We start from the raw sequence: 23,855 nt of genomic DNA on the forward strand, positions 1-23,855 counted from the left end.
CTCAAATTCCCCCACCACCTACAGAGATGCCCCATTGTTCCCTATGATGGGAACCAACTGCACAACAAAGAATAAAACATGAACAACACAAAATAAAGTTTTTTAAAAATTATTTTCTCCCTTTCAAAGTACAAGTAGGCAAAGCATTATGACACATTACACCAGCAGTCCCCCACACAGAAAAACAACACAACTCACTTCACATCAGAGAATCACAAAGCACAATTCCTGTCAAAAACACTTTTTTTCTTGAACAGCTTTAGGTTACACAGCAGGGGGGAACACCAAAGGGCATGGCAGCAGTCCCCCACACAGAAAAATAACACAACTCACTTCACATCAGAGAATCACAAAAGCACAATTCCTGTCAAAAACACTTTATTTCTTGAACAGCTTTAGGTTACACAGCAGGGGAGCACACCAAAGGGCATTCCAGCATTCCACCTCAGAAAAATAACACAACTCACTTCACATCAGAGAATCACAAAAACACAATTCCTGTCAAAAACACTTTATTTCTTGAACAGCTTTAGGTTACACAGCAGGGGGGCACACCAAAGGGCATGGCAGCAGTATCTTACACAAAAATAACACAACTCACTTCACATCAGAGAATCACCCAAACACAATTGCTGTCAAAAACGGGGAAGTGGGTTGTATTATTTTGTGTAGTACACTGCTATCATGTCCTGTTGTGCCCTCCTACTGTGTAACCTAAAGCTGTTCAAGAAATAAAGTGTTTTTGACAGGAATTGTGTTTTTGTGATTCTCTGATGTGAAGTGAGTTGTGTTATTTTTCTGAGGTGGAATGCTGGAATGTCCTTTGGTGTGCCCCCCCCCCCTGCTGTGTATCCTAAAGCTGTTCAAGAAATAAAGTGTTTTTGACAGGAATTGTGTTTTTGTGATTCTCTGATGTGAAGTGAGTTGTGTTATTTTTCTGAGGTGGAATGCTGGAATGTCCTTTGGTGTGCCCCCCCTGCTGTGTATCCTAAAGCTGTTCAAGAAATAAAGTGTTTTTGACAGGAATTGTGCTTTTGTGATTCTCTGATGTTAAGTGAGTTGTGTTATTTTTGTGTAAGATACTGCTGCCATGCCCTTTGGTGTGCCCCCCTGCTGTGTAACCTAAAGCTGTTCAAGAAATAAAGTGTTTTTGACAGGAATTGTGCTTTGTGATTCTCTGATGTGAAGTGAGTTGTGTTATTTTTCTGTGTGGGGGACTGCTGGTGTAATGTGTCATAATGCTTTGCCTACTTGTACTTTGAAAGGGAGAAAATAATTTTTAAAAAACTTTATTTTGTGTTGTTCGTGTTTTATTCTTTGTTGTGCAGTTGGTTCCCATCATAGGGAACAATGGGGCATCTCTGTAGGTGGTGGGGGAATTTGAGGGAGGGTGTCTGTGGTTCAGGTGCTCTTTCACAGGGACCAGCTGGCACTCAGAAGTGTGCCCACCATTGTGGCACCCCTGGGCTGTGCAGAATTGCCCAGGGAAAGAGAGTTTAGAAGTTCCCAGCATAGGGAACAAAGGGAGAGGGCTGGCCTTTGCCAGCCTGTTCCTGGGGTTATGGGTGTGGGGCTGCTGGGGGTGGATTTGGGTCTGTGAGGGGCTAATGTGGGGATTTGGGTCTGTGTGTGGCAGCTGGGGGGGAATTGGGTTTGTGTGGGGCTGTAGGAGGTGGACTTTGGGGGCTGAGAGCACCTACATGGGGAGGCCATGAAATGGCCCCCCCAAGTGGGAGCAGGCTAAGCCTTGGTGGGGGGTGGGAGTAGAGGTGGGAGAAGGGCCCCTGAGGGTTGGGGGGCATTTTGCATGCAAAATGCCACCCCTGGCAAAGGAAGCCTGCCTCTTCATTTTTTCCCCATAGGAAATAATGAAGAAGAAGATGAGCAGCAGCAAGCTAACAATATGCTCACCCTTCCCTTTCTTATGCGAGGATAGGGGGACCTGGTTGGGGGGGGCCATAACATGGCCCCCCAAAGTCCAATCGGTCTGAAACTTGGGGGGTTGTTAGAGAGCGGTTAGCGGAAGGTCCCCACCAATTTTGGGATGATTCGGTGGGAAAATGCCTCCTCCAGGCGTCCGGGAAGACGGAGGCATTTTCCCATTGAAAAAGCCGAAAGAAAGCCGAAACAAGCAGAAACAAACCCGAAAGCCGAAAGCCGAAAGCCGAAACGGCTAGCCGTTTCGGCTTTTGCCTGTATCCGAAACAGATTCTTGTTTCGGGTAAGCCCGAAACAAGAATAACGAAACAGTGTGCCTTTGCACACCCCTAGGCCCCACCCCTCAGCACATGGTCCATGGCAGCATCCCACCCAACCCTCCTTTTCGTCACAACTTTGGAGTTAGTACGCTGCGTATTGGCATTGGGCACTGATCCGTTTGGGGAAAACAGGGCCCTCGGGCTCAGTTTCCCCTATTATGGGGATCCTCCTAAGGGGTCTGGGGAGTGAGGAATGGCCGGTGCATGCCCAGTCAGGGTCTATCAGTCCACCTCACTCCCAGGTGGCAGGGGATGTTTCACACAGAATGCCATGTGGCATCCCACTGACTGTCATCCCATGGTCCCCCCCCCCCCCTCAGCAGGGCTCTGAGGGGGCGTGTGGGCTTGGCAGGTGGGTCAGCCAATGCTTGGATCCATGCCCTATGCGTGCCTTTGCTCCCTGAGCTGTAATCTCAATAAAGTTGTGGCCTTCTTACCTCCAGCACTGTGTCTGTGTGTTTTTGTTGCCATGCCCCCTCCCCGCTCTCCTCTCCCACTTAGCACTCGCCTGCAACCTGTACCATCTTAAATTTCAGTTTCCATGCAATTAGAAAATATTTTGCATTCTATCCTCCTTCTCATTTGGTCTGTCTCTGATCTTCTGTCTCTCTCTTTAAAATAACTTATGGAGGGGCATTACTATTGGGGCAACCTTCTAAAATCAACAGCAAAGCAAATGGAAATTAACCATATGCAAATCACATATTTTTATTTTAAAAAGGGTTCATCAAACAGCTTTCAGCAGACCAGATAGAAGGTAAGTGTTATGTAGAAATATAGTCCAAATGAATAATGAAGTCCTGTTTTTCTTTTTTCAGATGTGAAGATACGGTGGTAGAGAATCCCATGCAGTATATAAACTGTGGTCCAACAAGAAAAATTGGCCAACAGGCCTGCTAGCTATTTATTTCACCCATGGGGGGGGGAGTCTTCTTCATGGGCTATATAGCTTATTCTCTATTGTTAATTCAAGAATACATACGCTGCTTGTATTTGGTCTGGAGCTTTGCTGTTGATTTTCTGTCCATCAAGTTATGATAATAACATTGTTGTCTATGAAAACTATATTGAATGAAACTGTTGTTCATGAAAACTAAATAGAATTTTGCACTTATATAATATGCACTTATTGCACTTGCACTTTATTAATATAAATCTGAAAAGGATATATTGAGTCTTTTGTTTTAGTCTCCAGTAAAGGTTTTCTCTCTTTGTTGTTAGCTTTCGGCACGTACTCCCCAAGCAATTTATGTCTCTGCCTGCTAATATCAGTGGAAGAAGGAAGGCTGGGATAATAGGGGGCAAACACCCATCATTCCTGGCCAACCACATCATTCCCAGTGCAATTTGGAAGTGATTGCATCATGCCAGAGCAGATGCTTTAACGATCACCCCCAAAATTGCATTTTTGGCCAAATTTGCTATGGTTTGGGCTGGTTGCTAAAAATCCAGCCCTGGCATGACAGCATTGCTTCTAAGTCGAACTGGAAGTGATGGCTTTGTGCAATGACGGGGAGCATGTGTACCCCCATAAGTTCTTGCCACCACCACATCTCCCACCAGTTCCCCGGGAGGACCTGGCAATCCTATATGGAGGAGGGAACTAAGCTTCCTCTCCCTGCATGTTATAGTCTCTGTCTGAACTGTACCCATGCATGCCTGAAAAGTCAAGCTGATCAGTGAAATCAAATGGGTACTGTATTACTTAGTCAGGACCATCCAGACTCTGCTTTTAAGTTTGTAGAATACCCAAAAAGAGTGCAAATTGCTTGTGATTAAGATGGTATTTATTAAGGTTTAACAAAGTGTTGCAATAGGCAACTCAGCATGCCTCGTACATTGGGTGGGTGATATATGTTTCTCTGTGTGTGTATGTGTTACTCTCTTGATAAGTAAGCTGCTTCTCTTTGTCTAAGGTGGGAACGCATCCAGACTCCTCCTCTCTCTGTTTCCTTTGGAAAATACCCTTTTTTCTTGCCTCATCGGCTTCTAAAGGGGAAGGATGTATTTTTCAGAGCTCTTACCATGAAGGCCTCATCTACATATCCACATCCAGCCTCGCTGCTGAGTTAGTCTACTGTAGTATAGGACAAGTAATGCTTTAGATTAGGATATGAATTGCCACCCAAAAGATATTGACCTGAAATATTTTGTTAGACTTCCAAAATCTTTATGTGAGAGCCACCTGACTCTTTCATTCCACTCAACAAAAAAATTTTCATTGATTTTTGGCCAACTGCTACTGGCTAAATCAACATGAGATTTATCCTCAAAGGTGCTTTTGTAATCCAGGTGCAAAATACATATCTGGTGCTATCTTGGCATTCAATTTAAAAGTTATTCCCCTCATTTAATTTGGTGCTCCTATTTGCATAAGCTCTGTCAACAAGGCCCTGGACCAAGCCCTTATCCAATTTCTCCAGAGGCTTGGGAATCCCTCACATTGTGTCTCAGCATTGCTGTTTGGGAGGAATTTGGCCAGAAATCATTGATGGCTCTCTGTATTCAGTTTAAATCTTACGCTTGTTTTCAGAGAGAGGGGGTATTTGCATGTACTGGGATCGGACTCTTATAGATCTTAGATGAAAATTGGATGAAAAATTGATAGCCCTTGGTGTAACACCAGATTTGATGAAAACCCTTGGGAAACATGAGTCTGTCACCTCACCTTAATCAAGAAGTGTATTACCAGTCTAGATTATCTGAGTACCATGTTCAGAGCACATCATTTCTGCTCCTCTCAGTATTTTGACATTTACCTTCCCTCCCAAAAACCTCTAGCATCCTATGTATATATTCAACTATCCCTCACTATGCAAGGGCCTTTTACTTGGTTAGCATTAATGTTAATACTTTTCAGGTTCACCAGGATAGATTTCTGAACATCTTGTATCCTGTCCGGCTTTGTTCATGCTTTTTGGGTAGGATTGATGCTCCTTTCCACATTCTTTTTGAATGCCTTTTTTTTTTAAGGATCTCAGAGCATCTTTTATTACTTGCTTTTTAGCCTGCCACTTTGAACTCTCAATCCCAGATGTTTTGTTCTTTTTATTCTGTGATAAAGATCTTAAAATAACCTTAGCTGTAGCAATTTTTTTCAGTCTTTTCATCCAGTTTGGTGTAGTGGTTAAGAGCAGTGAGACTCTAATCTGGAGAACCAGGTTTGATTCCCCACTCCTCCTCTTGAAGCCAGCTGGGTGACCTTGGGTCAGTCTCAGCTCTTCCAGAGCTCATCAGCCCCACCCACCTCACAGGGTGATTGTCGTGAGGATAATAATGATATACTTTATAAACTGCTCTGAGTGGGCATTAAGTTGTCCTAAATGGCAGTATATAAATTGAATGTTGTTGTTGTTGTTGTTATCCTTTAAGTCATAGATATTTCTGCTGCTCAACAGCAGTGTCTCATGGAGCTTTGGTGGAAAAAAGGACAGGATTTCTTCTACTTACCAACATTAGAATGTGTTCACTGTCTCTCTTTGCTACTGAAAGGCTGCCCTTATGACTCTGTCACTAAGTGGCTGTGTGGGCCTAAAGTTATCTCCCAGAATTCCATCGCAGCCTTCTAGGAGCTCTGCCCCTTTAACATGCGTCCTCAGTCTTCGAAATTCTTCTATCTGACAAAACAAGTGAAATCATTTTTTACACTTCAGTAAACAGGTGTCAAATGGAGCAATCCTAAGCATGTCTATGCAGAAGTAAGACCAATCTTATTTTAAAAAGGGAATTTAGGATTGCAGCCATAGGATTGGATCCCTTCTAAATTCCATGCATATGCATAGAAACACAGCTTCCCCTTTTCATCCCTCCCAAAGCAGCACCAAATCCACCTCCCCCCAATGCTGTTCTTGGAGAACACCAAGAGCAACATGAGGGGTAGTTAGAGAGCCATCGCTGAAAGGTGAAATTGCCCTTCACCTGCATGTGTGGATCTTTTGACAAGATTCAATCCATAGTGAGGAAAAGCATATTCAACTTCTAAAAGCTATTTATTGCATTTATTTACTTGGTAACTCACAGTTCCATTCAGAGCTTTTAAAAAAGAGCAACATACAGCAATTAAAGATAAGAAATATAATGCTCATGGAAAGAAATGTGTCAGAATTGTTTAAAATGTACATCCCACTTCATCTTACAGTTCAAAGCATCTAACTTAAAATTTGAGATACAAAATTATACATAAAAATCATATATTATAACAACAACATAACCTCCTAATTCAATCTATATTCAAAGCACTGTTCAATATTCTAAGTAAGAATTTTTTAAAAATCAAAGCCCTCTCCTAATCTGCAGGAAACTTTTGCAAGAATGCTGTATAGTAATTATAGACCCATAAGTTTGATGTTCATTATAGGGAAACTTTGTGTGTTATATTTACATGGGTTTCTATCAGACTGGTCAGAATATAAACAAACATTCTGTAGATGGCTATTGTAAATTGAGAGCAATCAACTATTGATAATTGCTGTAGCTGTGTCCTACATGTGTCTTTTATTGATTTCCAGTCTATATTTGACAAAATATCACATGAAAAAACTGATTTTTTAAAAATAAATAAATTAATAAAAGTACAACATAGATTCTACTGTTTTGGTTATCTTACCTCTAACATTCTTGTGTGTAAAAGAATAAAGCAAGGTTGTTTGTTGGCTCTTCTATTATTTAATTTGTATTTAAGTGATGTAATCCAATTTTTTTAGAAACTTTACATGTTTCTAAGCTAGGTAATGAAACGATTTCTACATTATTATATACAGATGATATTATTATTATTTGTATTAACAAAGGTGGGATTAAACAGAGCCTTACTGGTATTATTTAGGTATTGTTCTGAAAATGAAATGACTATAAGCATTGATCAATTAAAAATCATCTTGTTTTGAACCACCTCTCACCAATGAATTAATTGGGCAATGGGAAAATACAAATTTGAGCAAATTTAAAGTGAAATCCTAAACAGAGGTACTCTGGTCTAAGCCCATTGATTTTAATTGGCTTAGACTGGAGTAACTCTGCTTAGGATTTCACTGTTAGTCCTATAAATATTTAGGGATTTTTTTATGATAAACTATGTTGGAAATTGCATATAGAATCAAATAAAGCTAAGGCCAAAAGGGAGACTGGAGCAATTACAGCAGGAGCACAGTATATTTCTGAATCTGCAGCATTTCAGTTATTTGCCACTAAGATTATAAATCTGTTTTTATACATTGCATTAGTCTGGGAACAAACAGTTGTTCCTTTTATTGAACAAATGCAACTTAAATTTCTGAGAACAATTTTAAAAGTCCCTAGATGTGCACCTTCCGTGGCACTTTTATTACAGATTTACTGAAGCCTGTTTTGGCTGATAAAAAACTGTTTTCTGATCAGAAAACTCTTAAAAATTTTATTGCCTGTAGTTGACCAAAGAATCACAGTACAAGTAGCTGTGTTTCTGTCCTCTGCTATTAAAATATGGGCTGAGGTAATGTCTTGGGTATAATTTTTTCTGATAACCTCTAACCCTTTTCATTGATGTACTAGGATGAATGTTATATGTAGAGATATCATTTTAGGTAATTAATTTATGATTTTTTCTGCTTCTATATGGCTTGTGGACAGTAATAAAGACTGACTAACTCACTGCCTTACATGGTTTCTGTGAGGCAGGGGTTGCTGGCTTGTGGTGGCTGATGCATGCCTTACATGTGCTGAGAGCTGCCAACTTGCATTGGAGGCGCGCACCCTGCAGAAGGTGAGTCTTACCACTTTCTGGGCAAGGGTAGCACTGAGGAGTGGCCCCTGGCCATCAGGCCCCCCGCAGGACTTTTACGAGAGGTTTTAATGGCCAATCTGCCCCTGGGGTCTCATATCTTCATTTGGCAGTGACAATCAAAAGACTTCTATGATTATGTTTGCTTACTTGATGACAGCTGGAGATATTGTATTGTTAAGATTTTTGTTCCTCTGACAATAGATTTTCTTAAATCTCTAGTGTTCCATTTTAAGATTGAAATAATGGAGCGTCTTGTGTTGACATCATGAATGGAAGTAAAATATGGAAAGGTCTTGGAAAATGTTTTAAAAGGAAGACTACACAATTATGAAAATTTCTTTTTCATTGATTTTATATCTATTTATCGTTAATTCAAAAATAAACACATTAAGAGCTGAAGAATTCTTGAGGAAGTAAGTGCAGACAGAAGCTTGAGTTGCTCATCAAAAGGTAACACCCTTCAGCTGAGACCAGAACTGAAACACCTTCCAGACAGTATAATGATGGTTTGGTATAACAATAAGTGATTTCTCTAGCACACACCAAAGCTTTCTGTCTTTAAAATCTTGGAGAGGTAAAGCAAAATAAATTAGGGAATAAAATATTTTCCTCGTGTTTCCAGTACTTCTGAGTAGTGCTGCAAGAACTTCAAATAAATATCCATGATGTATACTGAGATATCCAAAAATTTTAACAAAAAATGATGCTATGACATTTTCGATATGAAGAAGTCTTTGTCTGCACAAAGTGCTTTATCATGTACATTTTGATAGAACAAATGAATACCAAAATACCAGAAACATAAAAACCATAATAGCCCAAGAGCAAGATAATTTGCAGATAAATATAAAATTTGTATAGCTGCCAATGGCTCTGCTGAAACCAATGGAATAGTTATTTCCTATCCGGGGACTTCCGGTTTGGGATTCATGGAGGTCTGACGCAGCTCCAACTGCGGAGCTGACCGGACTGCCGTTTTAAGTGGCCGGTGGGGGCAAAATAGCCCGCGGCCGACTGCTCTCAGGCGGAGAGCAGGCAAAGAACGCTCAAGACCTCAGGGCGCGTTGATCTCGGGCGAGGGGGGGCTCTACGCGACGGGCCCCCTCACGACCCTTGAGGTCCCACCCTGTGACAGGTCGGCTATGATCTCTGCGGCAGTTTCGGGGCCAATGCGGTTGGCATAAGACCTACGTACCCAAGCTTCAACAGGGGAAAGAGGAGTAGAGGAGAAACGAAGATTGAAACAGTGATTACAACCCACGGAAAGTGAATGGGAAGGTAAAGATCACTATCTTCTGATACGGGACAGATTGTTAAAAGAAAAGAAGATTAAAAGTAGATTTTAAAACTGCAACAGGCTAACTATAAGGAGGAGAAGACTCGGCAAGAGTCGAAATAGAAAAAAGACTAAGTTTAAAGAAGTTATTAAAGAATTTGGACTATTGTTTTGAATACTTGCGGTTATGGAGCTGTGAGAAAATTTTACCATCGCGAGAGCTACTGCGGGAAGTCGGGAGGCAGGAAGTACGTAATAACAATAGAGTTGCTGGAGAGAAGCGGCCCCTGCCGGAGGGCAGGAAGAAGGGAATCACCATCTTTGAAAGGGGAAAAGCCGCGGCTTCAGCGGAAGAGGAAGTAAGCCATTTTGGATTACAAAAACCATAGAAGAACCATAGAGAAAAGACGCCCGACATTTTGGATTTTCTAAAAGTTTTTTCTTTGCAAAAAGACCGGGACATTTAAATTAAAAATTAAAAAGACACTAAATTTTACGCCACGGAGTTAAGGAAGAGGGCGGACTCGTGGGAGCGAGCTAAGGCAAGCCCCACGATGTCGAAAAAAGAGTGGCAATCGGCAATAGAGAACCTAGACAAAAAACCCTTAGAAGTGATTAAAGAACTTAAGGATATGAAACCGGAGCTGATCAAAGAGGTTAAACAGACAGTGAAAAGTGAGCTGTCAGAAGTAAAGAAAGGTATGGAAACAATGCAAAATGAACTGCAAGGAACACAGCAGAGAGTTAAAGTAGTAGAAGGCGCGGTGGAGAATTTAGCTGACACGCAACAAACAGAGATGAGGCTGATGAGGGGGAGAATGGCGGTTACGGAAAGTAAACACATGGAGAAGCAGCTAAGATTTCGCGGCTTGCCGGAAGTGGAAGGAAAGACAGTGCAAGAACAGATGACTGAGGTGTTAGCTGAATACCTGGGGAAGGAGGAGGAGGAAGTTGTGGCTATCCTGGACGTGGTATATCGTGTAAATTCAAGAATTGCGACCCAGAGGAAATTACCAAGAGATGTGATTGTGCAATTCACGACCAGAAATATGAAAGAGAAGATTGTGACTAAACAGTTTCAAGATCCATTGGAGATTGACGGCAAGACGATTATCATCATGAAGGAACTACCCAGATCGGTGTTATTGGACCGGAAAAAATATAAGGCGCTAATTCAGATTTTGAAGGACATGAAAATTAGGTACAGATGGGAATTACCAGAAGGAGTGTCCTTTGAATTTGGAGGGGCCAAAAAACGCATCAGATCTGAACGAGAGATGGAGCGATTTATAAGAGACAATGAAAAGGACTTACCAGCAACAAGATTATGATTATGGAGTGTAAAGTTTTATCTTGGAATGTAAACGGACTTAATTCACCGAATAAGAGAAAAAGCATTTTTCACTGGCTATTAAAACAAAAATGTGATATTGTATGTTTGCAAGAGACCCATATTCGAAAACAAGATGTAAAGTATTTAAAATCAAAAAAATTGGGCAATGATTTTGCAGCGGCCTCTAATAAGAAAAAAAGAGGAGTAGTGCTTTATATTAAAGAGGAGCTGCAGCCAAAGTTTGTAATGAAAGATGTGGAAGCCAGATTTATAGCAGTGGAATGCGTATGGAATTTAAAGAGAGTGCTGGTAGTTGGAATTTATGCACCTAATGGAGCAAAAGAAAGCTTCTTTGAGGATTTAAGGAAGCAACTAGATGAACTTTCATGTGATCAGATAATACTTGCTGGAGACTTCAATGGAGTGACAAATTTGGATTTAGACAAAAAATCAACAACTGCACAAAAGAAGAGAGGATTGCTACCAAAGTTGTTTTTTGAATTGATACAACAGGAAACCTTAGAAGATGTATGGAGAAGACAAAACCCGAAAAGCAGACAATTTACGTTCTACTCCGCAAGACACTTTACACTATCGAGAACTGATATGATCTGGGCCTCAAAAGACTTAGCGTTATGGACTAAAGAAGTGGAAATAATGCCGATGGTAGGCTCGGATCATAATCCAATTATGTGGAAATTGGGGAGAAGGAGCAAAAGGAAAGGATGGAGAATAAATGAGGACTTACTTCAAGAGGGAGAGAATATGGAGATGCTGAGAAGAGAGACAAAGTTCTTCATACAATACAACATGAATAAAGAAGTACCAACCAACAAGGTTTGGGACACTTACAAGGCGGTAATTAGGGGCATACTAATGGACTTAAATAGAAGAGCCAGAAAAAAGAAAGAGGAGAAGAGACAGGAGATTATGGAGAAAATAAAAGCCAAAGAAATACAGTTAAAGAAGAGACCAGGGAAAAAGAAAATTTATCAGGACATTAAAATATTACAAGAACAGCTGACAGCAATGAATAATAAAGAATTGGAGTGGAATCTTAAAAGACTGAATCAAAAAGGGTTTGAAGGTGCAAACAAACCTGGGAAATATTTGGCATGGCAATTGAAAAAGAGAAAGGAAAAGAAAACAATAAATAAAATATGTGAAGATAACAAAACGTATTTGGAACAGACATCCATTAGTAGAGCCTTCTATAAATTTTATGCTAAATTGTATAATAAGAAAGAGGTGAATAAAGAATCAATAGCGACATACTTGGAGAAAATGAAGCTCCCAGTAATCTCGGAAGCGTGGAGAGACAGACTGAACAACGAAGTAACGGATGAGGAAATAAAAATGGCAATACAATCAACAAATTTGGGAAAGGCGCCAGGGCCAGACGGACTTACAGCCAAATTTTATAAGACAATGGCCAATGAACTGGTACCATTCCTAAAAGAAGTGATCAATGGAGTATTAAAGGATCAACGGATTCCAGATACCTGGAAGGAAGCTAATATTTCATTGATCCCCAAAGAGGGCCAAGATCTGACTAATGTGAAAAATTACAGACCCATATCCTTACTTAATAATGACTATAAAATCTTTGCGAAGATACTGGCAGAGAGAGTGAAGGGATGGCTTTCGGAAGTTATTGAGGAGGAACAAGCAGGTTTTTTACCTGGTAGACAAATCAGAGACAATTTAAGGACAGTGATCAATGCTATTGAGTATTATGATAAGCGTTGTGACAAAGAGGTTGGTTTCTTCTTTGTTGATGCTGAGAAAGCGTTTGACAATTTGAACTGGGACTTTATGTTTGCCACTATGGAAAAGCTACAAATGGGAGAAAGATTCATAAGAGCAGTTAAAGAAATCTACAGAGACCAGAATGCAGCAATTGTGGTGAATGATGAGACTACTAAGAAATTGACTATAAGTAAAGGAACAAGACAAGGTTGCCCGTTGTCTCCGCTGTTATTCATTTTGGTATTGGAGATTTTGATGATACAAATACGACAAGATGAAGAAATCCGCGGAATAAAAATAAAAGACTTTTCTTATAAGGTCAGAGCATTTGCGGACGATATAATGTTAATTGTGGAAGACCCAATGGAGAATATGCCAAAAGTGATAGAGAAGATCAAGGAGTTCGGAGATTTGGCAGGGTTTTATATTAACAAAAAGAAGTCAAAGATACTATGCAAAAATATGACTAAGCAAAAACAACAACTGTTAATGGAAATAACGGACTGTGAAGTAACAACTAAGGTGAAATATTTGGGAGTTGAACTGACTGCAAAGAATATAGATCTATTCAAAAACAACTACGAAAAATTATGGACTCAGATTGAGCAAGATTTGATCAAATGGAATAGACTGAATTTGTCATGGTTGGGAAGGATTGCAGCAGTTAAGATGAACGTGTTACCAAGAGTAATGTTCTTGTTACAGACAATACCAATTATCCGAGACTCTAAGCAGTTTGAAAAATGGCAGAGGAAAATATCAGACTTTGTTTGGGCAGGCAAGAAGCCTCGAGTGAAAATGAAAGTTTTACAAGATGCAAAGGAAAGAGGTGGAATGCAACTGCCCAATCTAAGACTTTACTATGATGCAATCTGCCTAGTGTGGTTGAAAGACTGGATGACGTTGAAGAATAAGAAATTATTGGCCCTAGAGGGATATAAAAAAATATTCGGATGGCATGCATACCTATGGTATGATAAAGTAAAAGTGAACTCTATGTTCTTACATCATTACATACGGAAAAGCCTATTTGCAACTTGGAAGAAGTACAGAGACTTTCTACAAGAAGGAACCCCCATGTGGGTGGTTCCATATGAAGTAATAGATCCGAGAGCTGTCGATACTGAGCAACAGTGTTTAACATATAAGGAGATAACCCGAATAGAATCTTCTAAACTTAAAATAAAGACACAGGACGAGTTATCACCCAACTATGATTGGTTTCAGTATAGGCAGATCAGAGATCTCTACAACTCGGACTGTGCAAAGGGAGGCATAAGAACAGAGAATTCGGAACTAGAGCAGACACTTTTAAAAGAGGATAAGAAGGAAATTTCCAAGGTATACCAAGTACTGTTGAAATGGTATACTGAAGATGAAATAGTTAAAGTACAAATGGTGAAGTGGGCCATAAATTTTAACAAAGAAATAACAATGGAGGCATGGGAACACTTGTGGAAAAACACAATGAAGACTACAACGTGTACTAATATTAAAGAGAATATTTACAAAATGATCTATCGTTGGTACATGACACCAAAGAAGATTGCGCTAGGGAATTCGAACACTTCTAATAAATGCTGGAAATGTAAAAAACATGAGGGCTCTCTGTACCATATGTGGTGGACGTGTGAGGTAGCTAGGCAGTACTGGGGAGAAATAATAAAAGTAATAAGTGAGATTCTACAATTTCAAATCAATAAGAACCCAGAACTCCTGCTACTGAACTTGGGAATGGAGAATATTCCAGCCCAATATAGAACATTGCTATTTTACATGACAGCAGCGGCCAGACTTTTGTATGCGCAAAAATGGAAAGTACAAGAAGTGCCAACCATTGAGGACTGGACTTACAAATTGCTGTATATGGCCGAAATGGACAAAATGACAAGAAAATTGAGAAATCTGGACCCAGGACAGTTCAACACAGACTGGGAGAAGCTGAAGCAATATGTGTTGAAGAAATGGGAGGTGGGAGGAGAACTGTGGCAGTTTGAGAACTATTGAAACATGACAAAATGTAGAGGGGGGGTGACTTTACCGGAGGGTAGAGAGAGAAATGAAAATGTCTAAGCAGCTATCTTGTTATATATAGAAAAATATACAGAATATGGATAGAAAATAACTAACTATAAGGACCAATTAATTAATATTGTTTCTGGTAAAAACGTGTAACATGTTAAACTGAATAAGTCTACCTGAAGAAATATATGGATCAAATTGATTGATAACTTTTGACGATAGTTATATAGATGTATAATTAAAGAAAGAGGAAATTAATAATATAATTAAATATAACTAAAGTAGAATGAAGATAAGATATGTAGAAAAAATAATATACAGAATATAAGTTAAATTGGTTGACTTATATGAATGAATGGATTATACGGTTTATATGGTATATGGTTTATAGAAATATTTGAAACCAGGAAATTATGAAAAAAGGGACAAAACGTTTGTCTAATACGGAAGAAGGGACTTAAGGATAGGGTATAGAGTGTTAAAAATAGTTAAAGAATTATTGCTTAGATTAAAGGGAAAGTATATATCTGTTAGATAGATGAATTTAAAATGAGTAAGGGAAAAGGGACAAAGGGTTGGAAAACTGTTGGAAGTCTACAAAAAAGGGGGGAAAGGGAGGGGGTTAGAAATTGGGAAATGGGAATTGATTGTAATGTGAAATTAAATGATTCTAATTCCAATAAAAATCTTATTAAAAAAAAAAGGAATAGTTATTTCCTATCCATTGTATGTTCCAGAACTGGAGTAGACTATTATTTAAATATCCAAGACTGAACCAAAATGGTGTCTAGAGACAATGTCTGAAAAATACTCATTTTCTAAGAAGGTGGATAGCTTTCAGCCCAATCCTGAGGACCATAGCAGTGGTGGCAGACTACCACCTATGTAATAGTGGTAGCACTGGTCAGATTTCTATGGACATTCTATGGGTTTGGGGAACATTGTCTCCTCATGGTGGAGACCACATAGCATGCACACCAGAGTCCATAGTAACTCTGGCAATGCCCACCAATCAGGCAGTGGCACCCAATAAAGTTCCTCTGAGTGGCACACACAGGCATTGCCAATCACTGCCTGCCAATGCAGTCATTGTCCCTTGATACCATCCCCTCCACAGAGTGCCAGAGGACAACGAAGAAGGACCAAGCAACAGTGCAACCCCAACAGAGGCATGTGACCCAACTATGCCCCTATAGACCACATGTGAAGCATGCCAATGAAGTGGACAGGTTACCCACCTGTCCCCCCACAAGGGTCTGACCAGCAGCAAAAGTGTTGGCCATGTACCACCATCCCTGCTAGGGCTGCAAGTCACCTGGTGGGGGGGATCCCCTGTTCCCAGCCTCTGCCCCCAGTCACCACTCACCTGGCCAGCGGTGGGGAAAGGCACGGGTAATGGACCCAGGAGGCAAAATACCTCCCAGGCAAGCCTGCAGCAGGTGCACTTGACATCACTTGACATCACTTGCAGGGTGCGATGACATCACTTTCAGGAGAGATGTCATTGCACTGGCCATGGTAATGCTCCCACGCTTCACTTGAGGCCAATTTGGGCCCCAAAGAGGCCAATTCTTAAATAATGTCCCTGCACAAAGAACAGGAGCATTTCCACAGCCAGCATGATGATGTCACTTCCGGAAGTAACATCATCATGATGGCACCAGGAGCACATGCACACAAAATGGTATTGAGTCCCCCTCTCCCCCGTTGGAAGGGTAAGGGGACATGGCAACCCTAACCCCTACTCCAAGCCACACATCTCATCCCCCCCACCCACACAAAAAAGGCAAAGAAGAAAAAAGATAAGACATTGGGCTTGAACTCCCTGTTCTCACACCCTGTGGTTTAATGGTTAATGTGTTGCTTTGGAACAGAGGAGACTGTTGGTTTCCACACGTCTGTTTTGAAAGTAATGCTTCTCCTAGGAAGAATGCTGGGCTAGTGACCATTTAAAGTCCATTGGAAGAGAAGTTAAGGAAGTTAATTAAGAGAGGTTTTGAGGTTGCTAAGAAAAGTAGCAGAGATATAGTTGCTGTTAACACCAGATTCATTGTAACATACCCACCATTTTAAAATCATGATCCTTCTGTGATGCATAAGTATGGCCCCTCCACCCTCCACGTGCCTACACTGCCAACCTGTGTAGCTGTGTGAGACCCAGAGACCGGCCCCACAACTGCTACAGCTGAAATATCTCCCCTTGGATCACCTATATGCTTGTTCCCTGCACAGGAGAGTATGTGAGTGAGAAGGTGCTGTTGGACTATGCTATATTTTGCAGTTAACATGAAACAGAGGTCCAGTGGCATCATAACGATTGAAAACATCAATCCCAACTTGTACTTCCCTGAGTCAGAGCCCACTGCCTCAGATGTGTGAAAAGGAGCTCATTCCAGGAAGCACTATGGGTAAATCACGGAAGGGAGCAGAGGTGTGTGCTGTGAGGGGTGGGGAAAAAATCTCAACCTCTCAGCAATAAGCAGATGTGGACAGAGTTGTAGATCACTTCAGACTTTATTGAACAGCAGCAACGAAATCATAATGAGGTATCTAATACACACCCTGTGCCTCTTCAGGTTGCTCTGGGAAGCCATGGGAAGATAGGGTGAGCCCTCCCCATCACAGGATACCTATGAGCAGGATGGACTTGCTGGACAGATGGCTACTTGAGTAAAGATGCTGCAAGAATTGGGCTGGAACCACAGGCATGGCAGCCCCATGACAGAGTGGCAGGATCCATACTGGTCACTGTGCAGCCAGCCCTTACTGCACCAGGTATGTCATCCTCCCAGGTGTCCTCCCTGCTGAATCCCTGCCTGCATGGACACCAAACAGAGACATAGGTAATGATGACAAACAGCACAGTGGTCCTTGAGCATGGCAGCCATGCTGGTGGGGCCCTAATAGGGCATGTCATTCCCCCTTGATGGAAAGGGGAGCACTGGAATAACCCCCTGCAGCTCATGCCATAGCCATCCAAACAACACTTACACATCTGTTATGTGGGTTGCCCTCAACTGTATCTACTTATCTGCTTCTGATCCTGCAAGGCAATATGTACCATGGTTGCTTGGCCAGAAGGGCACAGTGTGGCAGCTGCCAGTAACATTACAAACTCCTGATCTGCCCTGGACTCAACCTGGCAGGGGACCACACCAACAGCCTGGAATGGGACTGCCAGCACCTCTGCCAGCATCTGGCATCATAGCCAGCACTCCTAGGTACTTAGCATGACATGAGGCATAAAGCTGGGTGCAGCTGCCCTTGTGTTGCCCCCATACAAATGCATTGCTAGCCTTGGCTGGAAGAGCCTGCATTGCTGAGGCAGCACCTAAGGTGTGTGCAAGGGGGACATGGGGAGGTGGGTGCAGACTCTTGGGCCCAGCCTGCTGGATCCCTGCCCCTGCTCAGCAGACTGTACATGGTTTCTCCTTTGGTGTGTGTTTCCAAAGATGATGTTCCTATATGAACATCTGAAATGAGACATCTTGGTCACAGAGCAAGCAGTTTTGCCCATCCCTCTTAGCTGCATGGGCTAAGTGCCCTCTCAGTGCATCTCACATTACCTGGGTGAAGCAGTATGTACTCTCAGTGACCTCAGAGACAGACAGAGTCCCATGCTATCCTGGCTCAGGTTCATGTAGTGCAGGGGGAAGCTGTGATTGGGTATGGGGTAGGGATTTTGCCACCACTGGAGAGGGTTGTGATTTGTTATAGCCTAATTGACATCCTGTGCTTCACTGGGGCTTGCAGATGGGCCTATACCTGGGGGGCATTTTCCATTATCCTTTTCCATTGCATGAGTGCCCATGGGCTATGTTGCAGTTTTTGCTGGTGTAACTTTATACCAGTTCTGGGGGAGTTGGGGGCCTTCCCAGGCTTAGGTGGCTTAGGGAGCTGACTAACTCCTGCCATGCCCCAGGCCTGCTTCTTCCTCTGATGGCACCAAAAGTTGCACCAGTGATGTTCTGCCAGGAGTCTGTGGCATTGCTGTGCCAGCAGTTGGCCATGATGCTGGAGCAGTGGGGCACTATGCCAGCATATCTTTGTGATATGCCAGCATAACAGCTGGTTGGCTCCCTGAGTCCTTTCACCACCATCACCCCCAGGATTGCACTGTAGGAGTTTCATCTCAAAATACATACAGAAGAAAGACAGAAGGAAAGGTCAGTAAAGGAAGGGAAAAGATGCATAAAAGGGGAGTCCATTTTAAAACAAAAAGAGTCCAGTAGCACCTTTAAGACTAACCAATTTTATTGTAGCATAAGCTTTTGAGAATCACAGTTCTCTTCGTCAGATGCATGGAGGGCCAACAGAAACTGGTCAAATATAGAGGAGGGGAGGAGAGGGGAGATGCAAACAACTCCTTTGATATGGAGATGCAAACAGCTCCTTTTGATGTGGGGATCAGTTTGCATCTGTAAAGGTTCAAAGGAGTTTGCCTTGTTAGTTTGTAGCAGCAAAATCAAAAAGAGTCCAGCAGCACCTCCAAGACCAACCAATTCCACTGCAGCACAAGCCCTCAAGAACCACAGCCCTCCCCTCCAGATGCATCTGACAAAGAGAACTGTCGTCCCCGAAAGCCCAGCCCTGCAACAGACCCAGATGCCAGCTCTGCCCCTATATCTACCCAGGGAATACAATTACAGGACCCAATGGCATCAGCTACACTGGCTCTGGCTCTTACAGCTGCTCATCCTTCGATCTGATATATGCCCTCATGTGCCAACAATGTCCTTCTACTCTGTACATTGGACAAACCAGCCAACCTCTAGGCAAAAGAATAAATGGACACAAATCTGACATTAGAAATGGCAATGTCCAGAAACCAGTGGGAGAACACTTCAATCTACCAGGACATTCCATCAAAGACTTAAAGGTCACTTTAAACAGCTGTATGAAGGTATGCCTCCCCTCCACCAGAAACAGTAACTTCCAGAGACTTGAAGCAGCTAGAGAGAATAAAAAGAGGCATGAAATAAAAGTGTTTTAACTAAGAGGAAAGTATCAACAGAGTGAAGACAGCGAGCATGGAAATAAAGACAGAGAAATGGAGTGCGAGAGTTTGAAGAGATTTTACCAAAAGCACTAGGATAAATGGGAGAGTTAGAATTGGGTTAAGGTTTAGAATTGTACCTATTTGTGTGTAGGTTGGATAGATGTAGGTTTCTGCCTTCCTCTTAGCAAAAGGTTTCCTGTTTTAAAAAGAGATTGTTCTATAGGATGTTTTTACTGCCCATGTCGCAGCTGGTCTGGTGCCTGGGCAATGGACAGGAATCATATTCAGGAGGTTAATGCCATTGGCTTCTCCAAAGCCTTCTCAACAAGGGCTTAACGGAAGTGGAGATAAGGTCAGTCAGGTTGGGGACTAAGTCATCAGATGCAACACAGAATGCGGGCAGATGGCACTATGGGCCCTGGCTAACCACTGGCTCAAGTCACTCATCCCCCGCAGGATTCATAGCAGGTTGACTGGAGATTTTAATGTTTTCCACAAGCATAATTCAGTTATCCCTTTCTGTGACTTCACCTAAATGTGTGAAGTTGTAATAAATAAAACTGTTGCCATTTTGACTCAGATCTTTTGACTCTTGTTCTTTCTCCCTTTTCTTCACCTGATCCTCCCTGCAGGCACAAATTGAGGCCAGCAGAAGACACATAACAAAGGAGAAATGTGAGCAAACTTAGGGTCTTTCTACATGAGACATCTTACATGGGGATGCTCAAGTGTAGGGAAACGCAATGTTAGCCAGGAAGCACAGTTTAAAAAGACAGAGCCAGTAGAGATAGCTCCTCAGAGGGTTTGTTAATTTAATCTTTGCCTCCCTGAAGGCTCTGTCAATTTCACCTCTCTACATAAGAGTAGTTTTAAAAGACAAAAGCAGTGAAGTTCGCTTCTTGGAGGGTTTGTTAATTTCATCGTTGCCTCCCCAAAGGCACTGCCAATTTCACCTCCCCTTTGGGGAGGTGGCTCTGTGGCTCTGTGGCTCTGTCTTTTCAAACTACACTTCTCAGCTAACATTGCATCTCCCTACACTTGAGCATCCCCGTGTAAGATGCCTCATGTAGAGAGACTCTTAGATACAGAGAAAAACAAATGAGCAGAACAGTAGAAAATGGTGGAACAAATGTGAAACTGATAAATTAACTCATCAAACTGAGATCAATATCTTTGTAGTAGAAGAAGACTGAAAATTTTAGCAGTATTTAAAAGTTGGAAATGGCAAGGTGCACAACACTTTTAATTTTTTTTAAAAGATTACTTTAAGGACACCATGGCTCCATATTTGAAGAAAAAGAGGAATTACTTAAGTTGAGAGAGAGTGAAGACAGTACAGATACAGAAGAAAGAGAGCAGACCAATAACCCAATTCACATTAGCTTAAGATAATGAAAAAAACAGAAATAGCAACAAGGCAAAAAAAAAAGCATTAGAGAGGACAGGCCAGGTAAGCAAAAGACAGGCAAGACAGGAAAAGAAAACTAGAGATACAGCCCAGCAGTTTAAAAGTGGGCTGAATTTAAACCATGAAGAATTGGACAAAGAGGAAGAGGGGAAAAGCCAGACGATAAGAGGTTCCATGTGGAACTCCAAAGGAAGGACAGAAAGAAGAACACAGAACAAATGCTCAAAAATGAGTGAAGCAAGGAAAGCACACATCCACTAAAAAACAGCGTGAAAAGAGAAGGATAAAAAGATCAAAAGCATCAATGCTAAAAATATATGGAGTAAAAGAAGAAGAAAAATTGACCCTATGATGTAACAAGCAGCAGAGGTCAATATTGTATGATAGCAGCATGTTTCAGTGGCCAGTTAGTTTTTATCCAAGTAGATTTCCAGAGCCATGGGCTGTTTCAGACAAGACTCAACTGTACTCTGGCTGACCAGATAGTGGCGGGAGGGACATAATGACTGCAACATACCTGATGGTTTCCATGTGTGAATTTGTATATCATCACAAAAGCAGCATTTTGCAATTTATTCACTGTACAGATCTAGCTGCTAATCAGGTAGATCCTGAGAACTAGAAGCCAGTCATCCTGACCTCCGTCCCAAGAAGATACTTGAACAGATATTAAAGTCATCAATCTGCAAGCATCTAATGGATAATATGGTGATACAGGGAAGTCAACATGGATTTATCCCCAACGGGTCCTGCCAGACTAATCTCATCTCCTATCACCAAGTAACAGGAATGACAGGAATTCACGGGAATGCAGTTGTTGCACCCAAAGAGTAGTCAGTGGCACCATGTCTGATTGAAGGGAGGTGTCCAGTAGAGTGCCACAGGGCTTGATTCTGGGCCCAGTGCTTTTCAATATTTTTAAAAATGATCTGGACAAGGGTGTGAAGGGATCACACTGCAAAAGTGGGCAGATTTGAATGCAATTTAACATGGATAAGGGCCAGTTTCTCCACAAAAATGTCAAGCGTGCATACTGGATCATGAATACATTCTGGGTAGCAATGTGTGTGAACAAGATCTTGAGATATGGGTGGATGGGAAGCTAAATATGAGTAGTGCAATACAGCAGCAAAAAAGGTGAACACAACCTTGGGATGTATCAGTTCTGGAGGCCTCATTTCAAAATGAATGTGGACAAATTGGAATGGGTGCAAAGGAGAACAACCAGGATGATCACGGGCCTGGAGACCAAGCCCTACGAGGAAAGACTGAGGGACCTAGGAATGTTCAATTTGGAGAAGAGGAGGTAGAGGGGAAACATGATTGCTCTCTTTAAGCACTTAAAAGGATGTGGTTCTCGAAAGCTTATACTACAATAAAGTTAGTTAGACTTAAAGGTGCTACTGGACTCTACTATTTGGCAACTATAGACTAACATGGCTAATTCCTCTGGATCTATGACCATGGAAAGCTTCATGTTAAGAGTAATCCAGCTAAGGTTCCCAGGTCCCCTTACCCTCCTGGCCAGAGGGGACCTGACATTCTTCTCTAGAATGTTCTTCCGGGAATGACGTCATCACACAGGCTCCAGGAATGCTCTCAGGCTTCACACCTGGCCAATTTGGGCCCCAAACAGGAGCGCTCCTGGGGCCTGTGTGATGATGTCACTCCTGGGAGTGACGTTACAGCACCATGCCGGGAGTGCACCCCAGGAGGCCCATTCCGCACCTTTTCCCCTGCCACCCAGGTGAGTGGTGGTTGGGGAGGAAGCTGGGAGCGGGGGATTCCTCACCTCCACCAGGGGACGAGCATCCCTAAATTCAGCAGTGTAATCAACTTCCTAGAGATGTGGTGGAGTCCCTCTTATTGGCAGTCTTCAAGGAGCGGCTGGATGAGTACTTGTTGGGGATGCTTTAGGCTGCTCCTGCATTGGGTAGGGAATTGGACTAAATGGTCTGTAAGGCCCCTTCCAACCGTATGATTTTATGTATTGTCGAAGGCTTTCACGGCCGGAGAACAATGGTTGTTGTGGGTTTTCCGGGCTGTATTGCTGTGGTCTTGGCATTGTAGTTCCTGACGTTTCGCCAGCAGCTGTGACTGGCATCTTCAGAGGTGTAGCACCAAAAGACAGAGATCTCTCAGTGTCACAGTGTGGAAAAGATGTTGGCAGGTCATTTGTATCTACTCAGGAGGGGAGGGCTGAGCTGAGTCATCCTGTAAGAGTTTCCCAGGGTGTGGAATGCTAATGGCGGGAGGCTTCACTGTATCCTGAGGAGGTTCTTTTGCATATGGATTGGTGCTTGATGTGCTAATCTTCTCTGCAGGACTATTATCGAGTATAGAGTGTTTTGTTAGCCTCGTGTTTTTCAGAACTGGAAACCGTGCTCTGTTCATTCTTAAGGTTTCTTCTTTCCTGTTGAAGTTTTGCTTATGCTTGTGATACAGTGAAGCCTCCCGCCATTAGCATTCCACACCCTGGGAAACTCTTACAGGATGACTCAGCTCAGCCCTCCCCTCCTGAGTAGATACAAATGACCTGCCAACATCTTTTCCACACTGTGACACTGAGAGATCTCTGTCTTTTGGTGTTACACCTCTGAAGATGCCAGCCACAGCTGCTGGCGAAACGTCAGGAACTACAATGCCAAGACCACGGCAATACAGCCCGGAAAACCCACAACAACCATCGTATGATTCTAGCTTAGAGAAATTACCAATCAATATGTATTTGTGAACCAGCCTCCATCTACTATGATTCCCATTAGACATTATGACTGATGTGAAAGAGATGTGTTAGAATATTATTTTCATTAAACTAAATATATATTTGGAGGAAAATGTTAATAGCAAGTGTTCATTAAAAACAAGTAGAGCTACAGATATCAAGAACAATTCACTGCAATGTAGTAAACCTGTAGAAATAATATTCTTCAGAACACTAAATTCCATTTGTGTCTTTGTTCAGTCAACATCTAACTGGGATTATTTGAAGATACAGTATTATTGTATTCTTTTTTGCTGCATCTTTTCTTTCTTTTGCTAAAGTAAT

General features: G+C 42.0%; 1 protein-coding gene across 2 annotated transcripts in view; it reads right to left on the reverse strand.

The window, feature by feature from the left end:
• Positions 1-23,855, reverse strand: part of CA8 (carbonic anhydrase 8) — a 100,593-nt gene that overhangs the window by 12,382 nt on the left and 64,356 nt on the right. For both annotated transcript variants that reach the window (XM_054985271.1, XM_054985270.1), the window contains one exon: positions 5,709-5,875. In XM_054985271.1, the coding sequence (XP_054841246.1) occupies positions 5,741-5,875 (135 nt within the window). In that variant the 3' untranslated portion in view covers positions 5,709-5,740. The remainder of the gene's footprint in view (positions 1-5,708; positions 5,876-23,855) is intronic.

This window comes from Eublepharis macularius, chromosome 7, assembly GCF_028583425.1.
Source record: "Eublepharis macularius isolate TG4126 chromosome 7, MPM_Emac_v1.0, whole genome shotgun sequence".
NCBI classification, from domain to species: domain Eukaryota; kingdom Metazoa; phylum Chordata; class Lepidosauria; order Squamata; family Eublepharidae; genus Eublepharis; species Eublepharis macularius.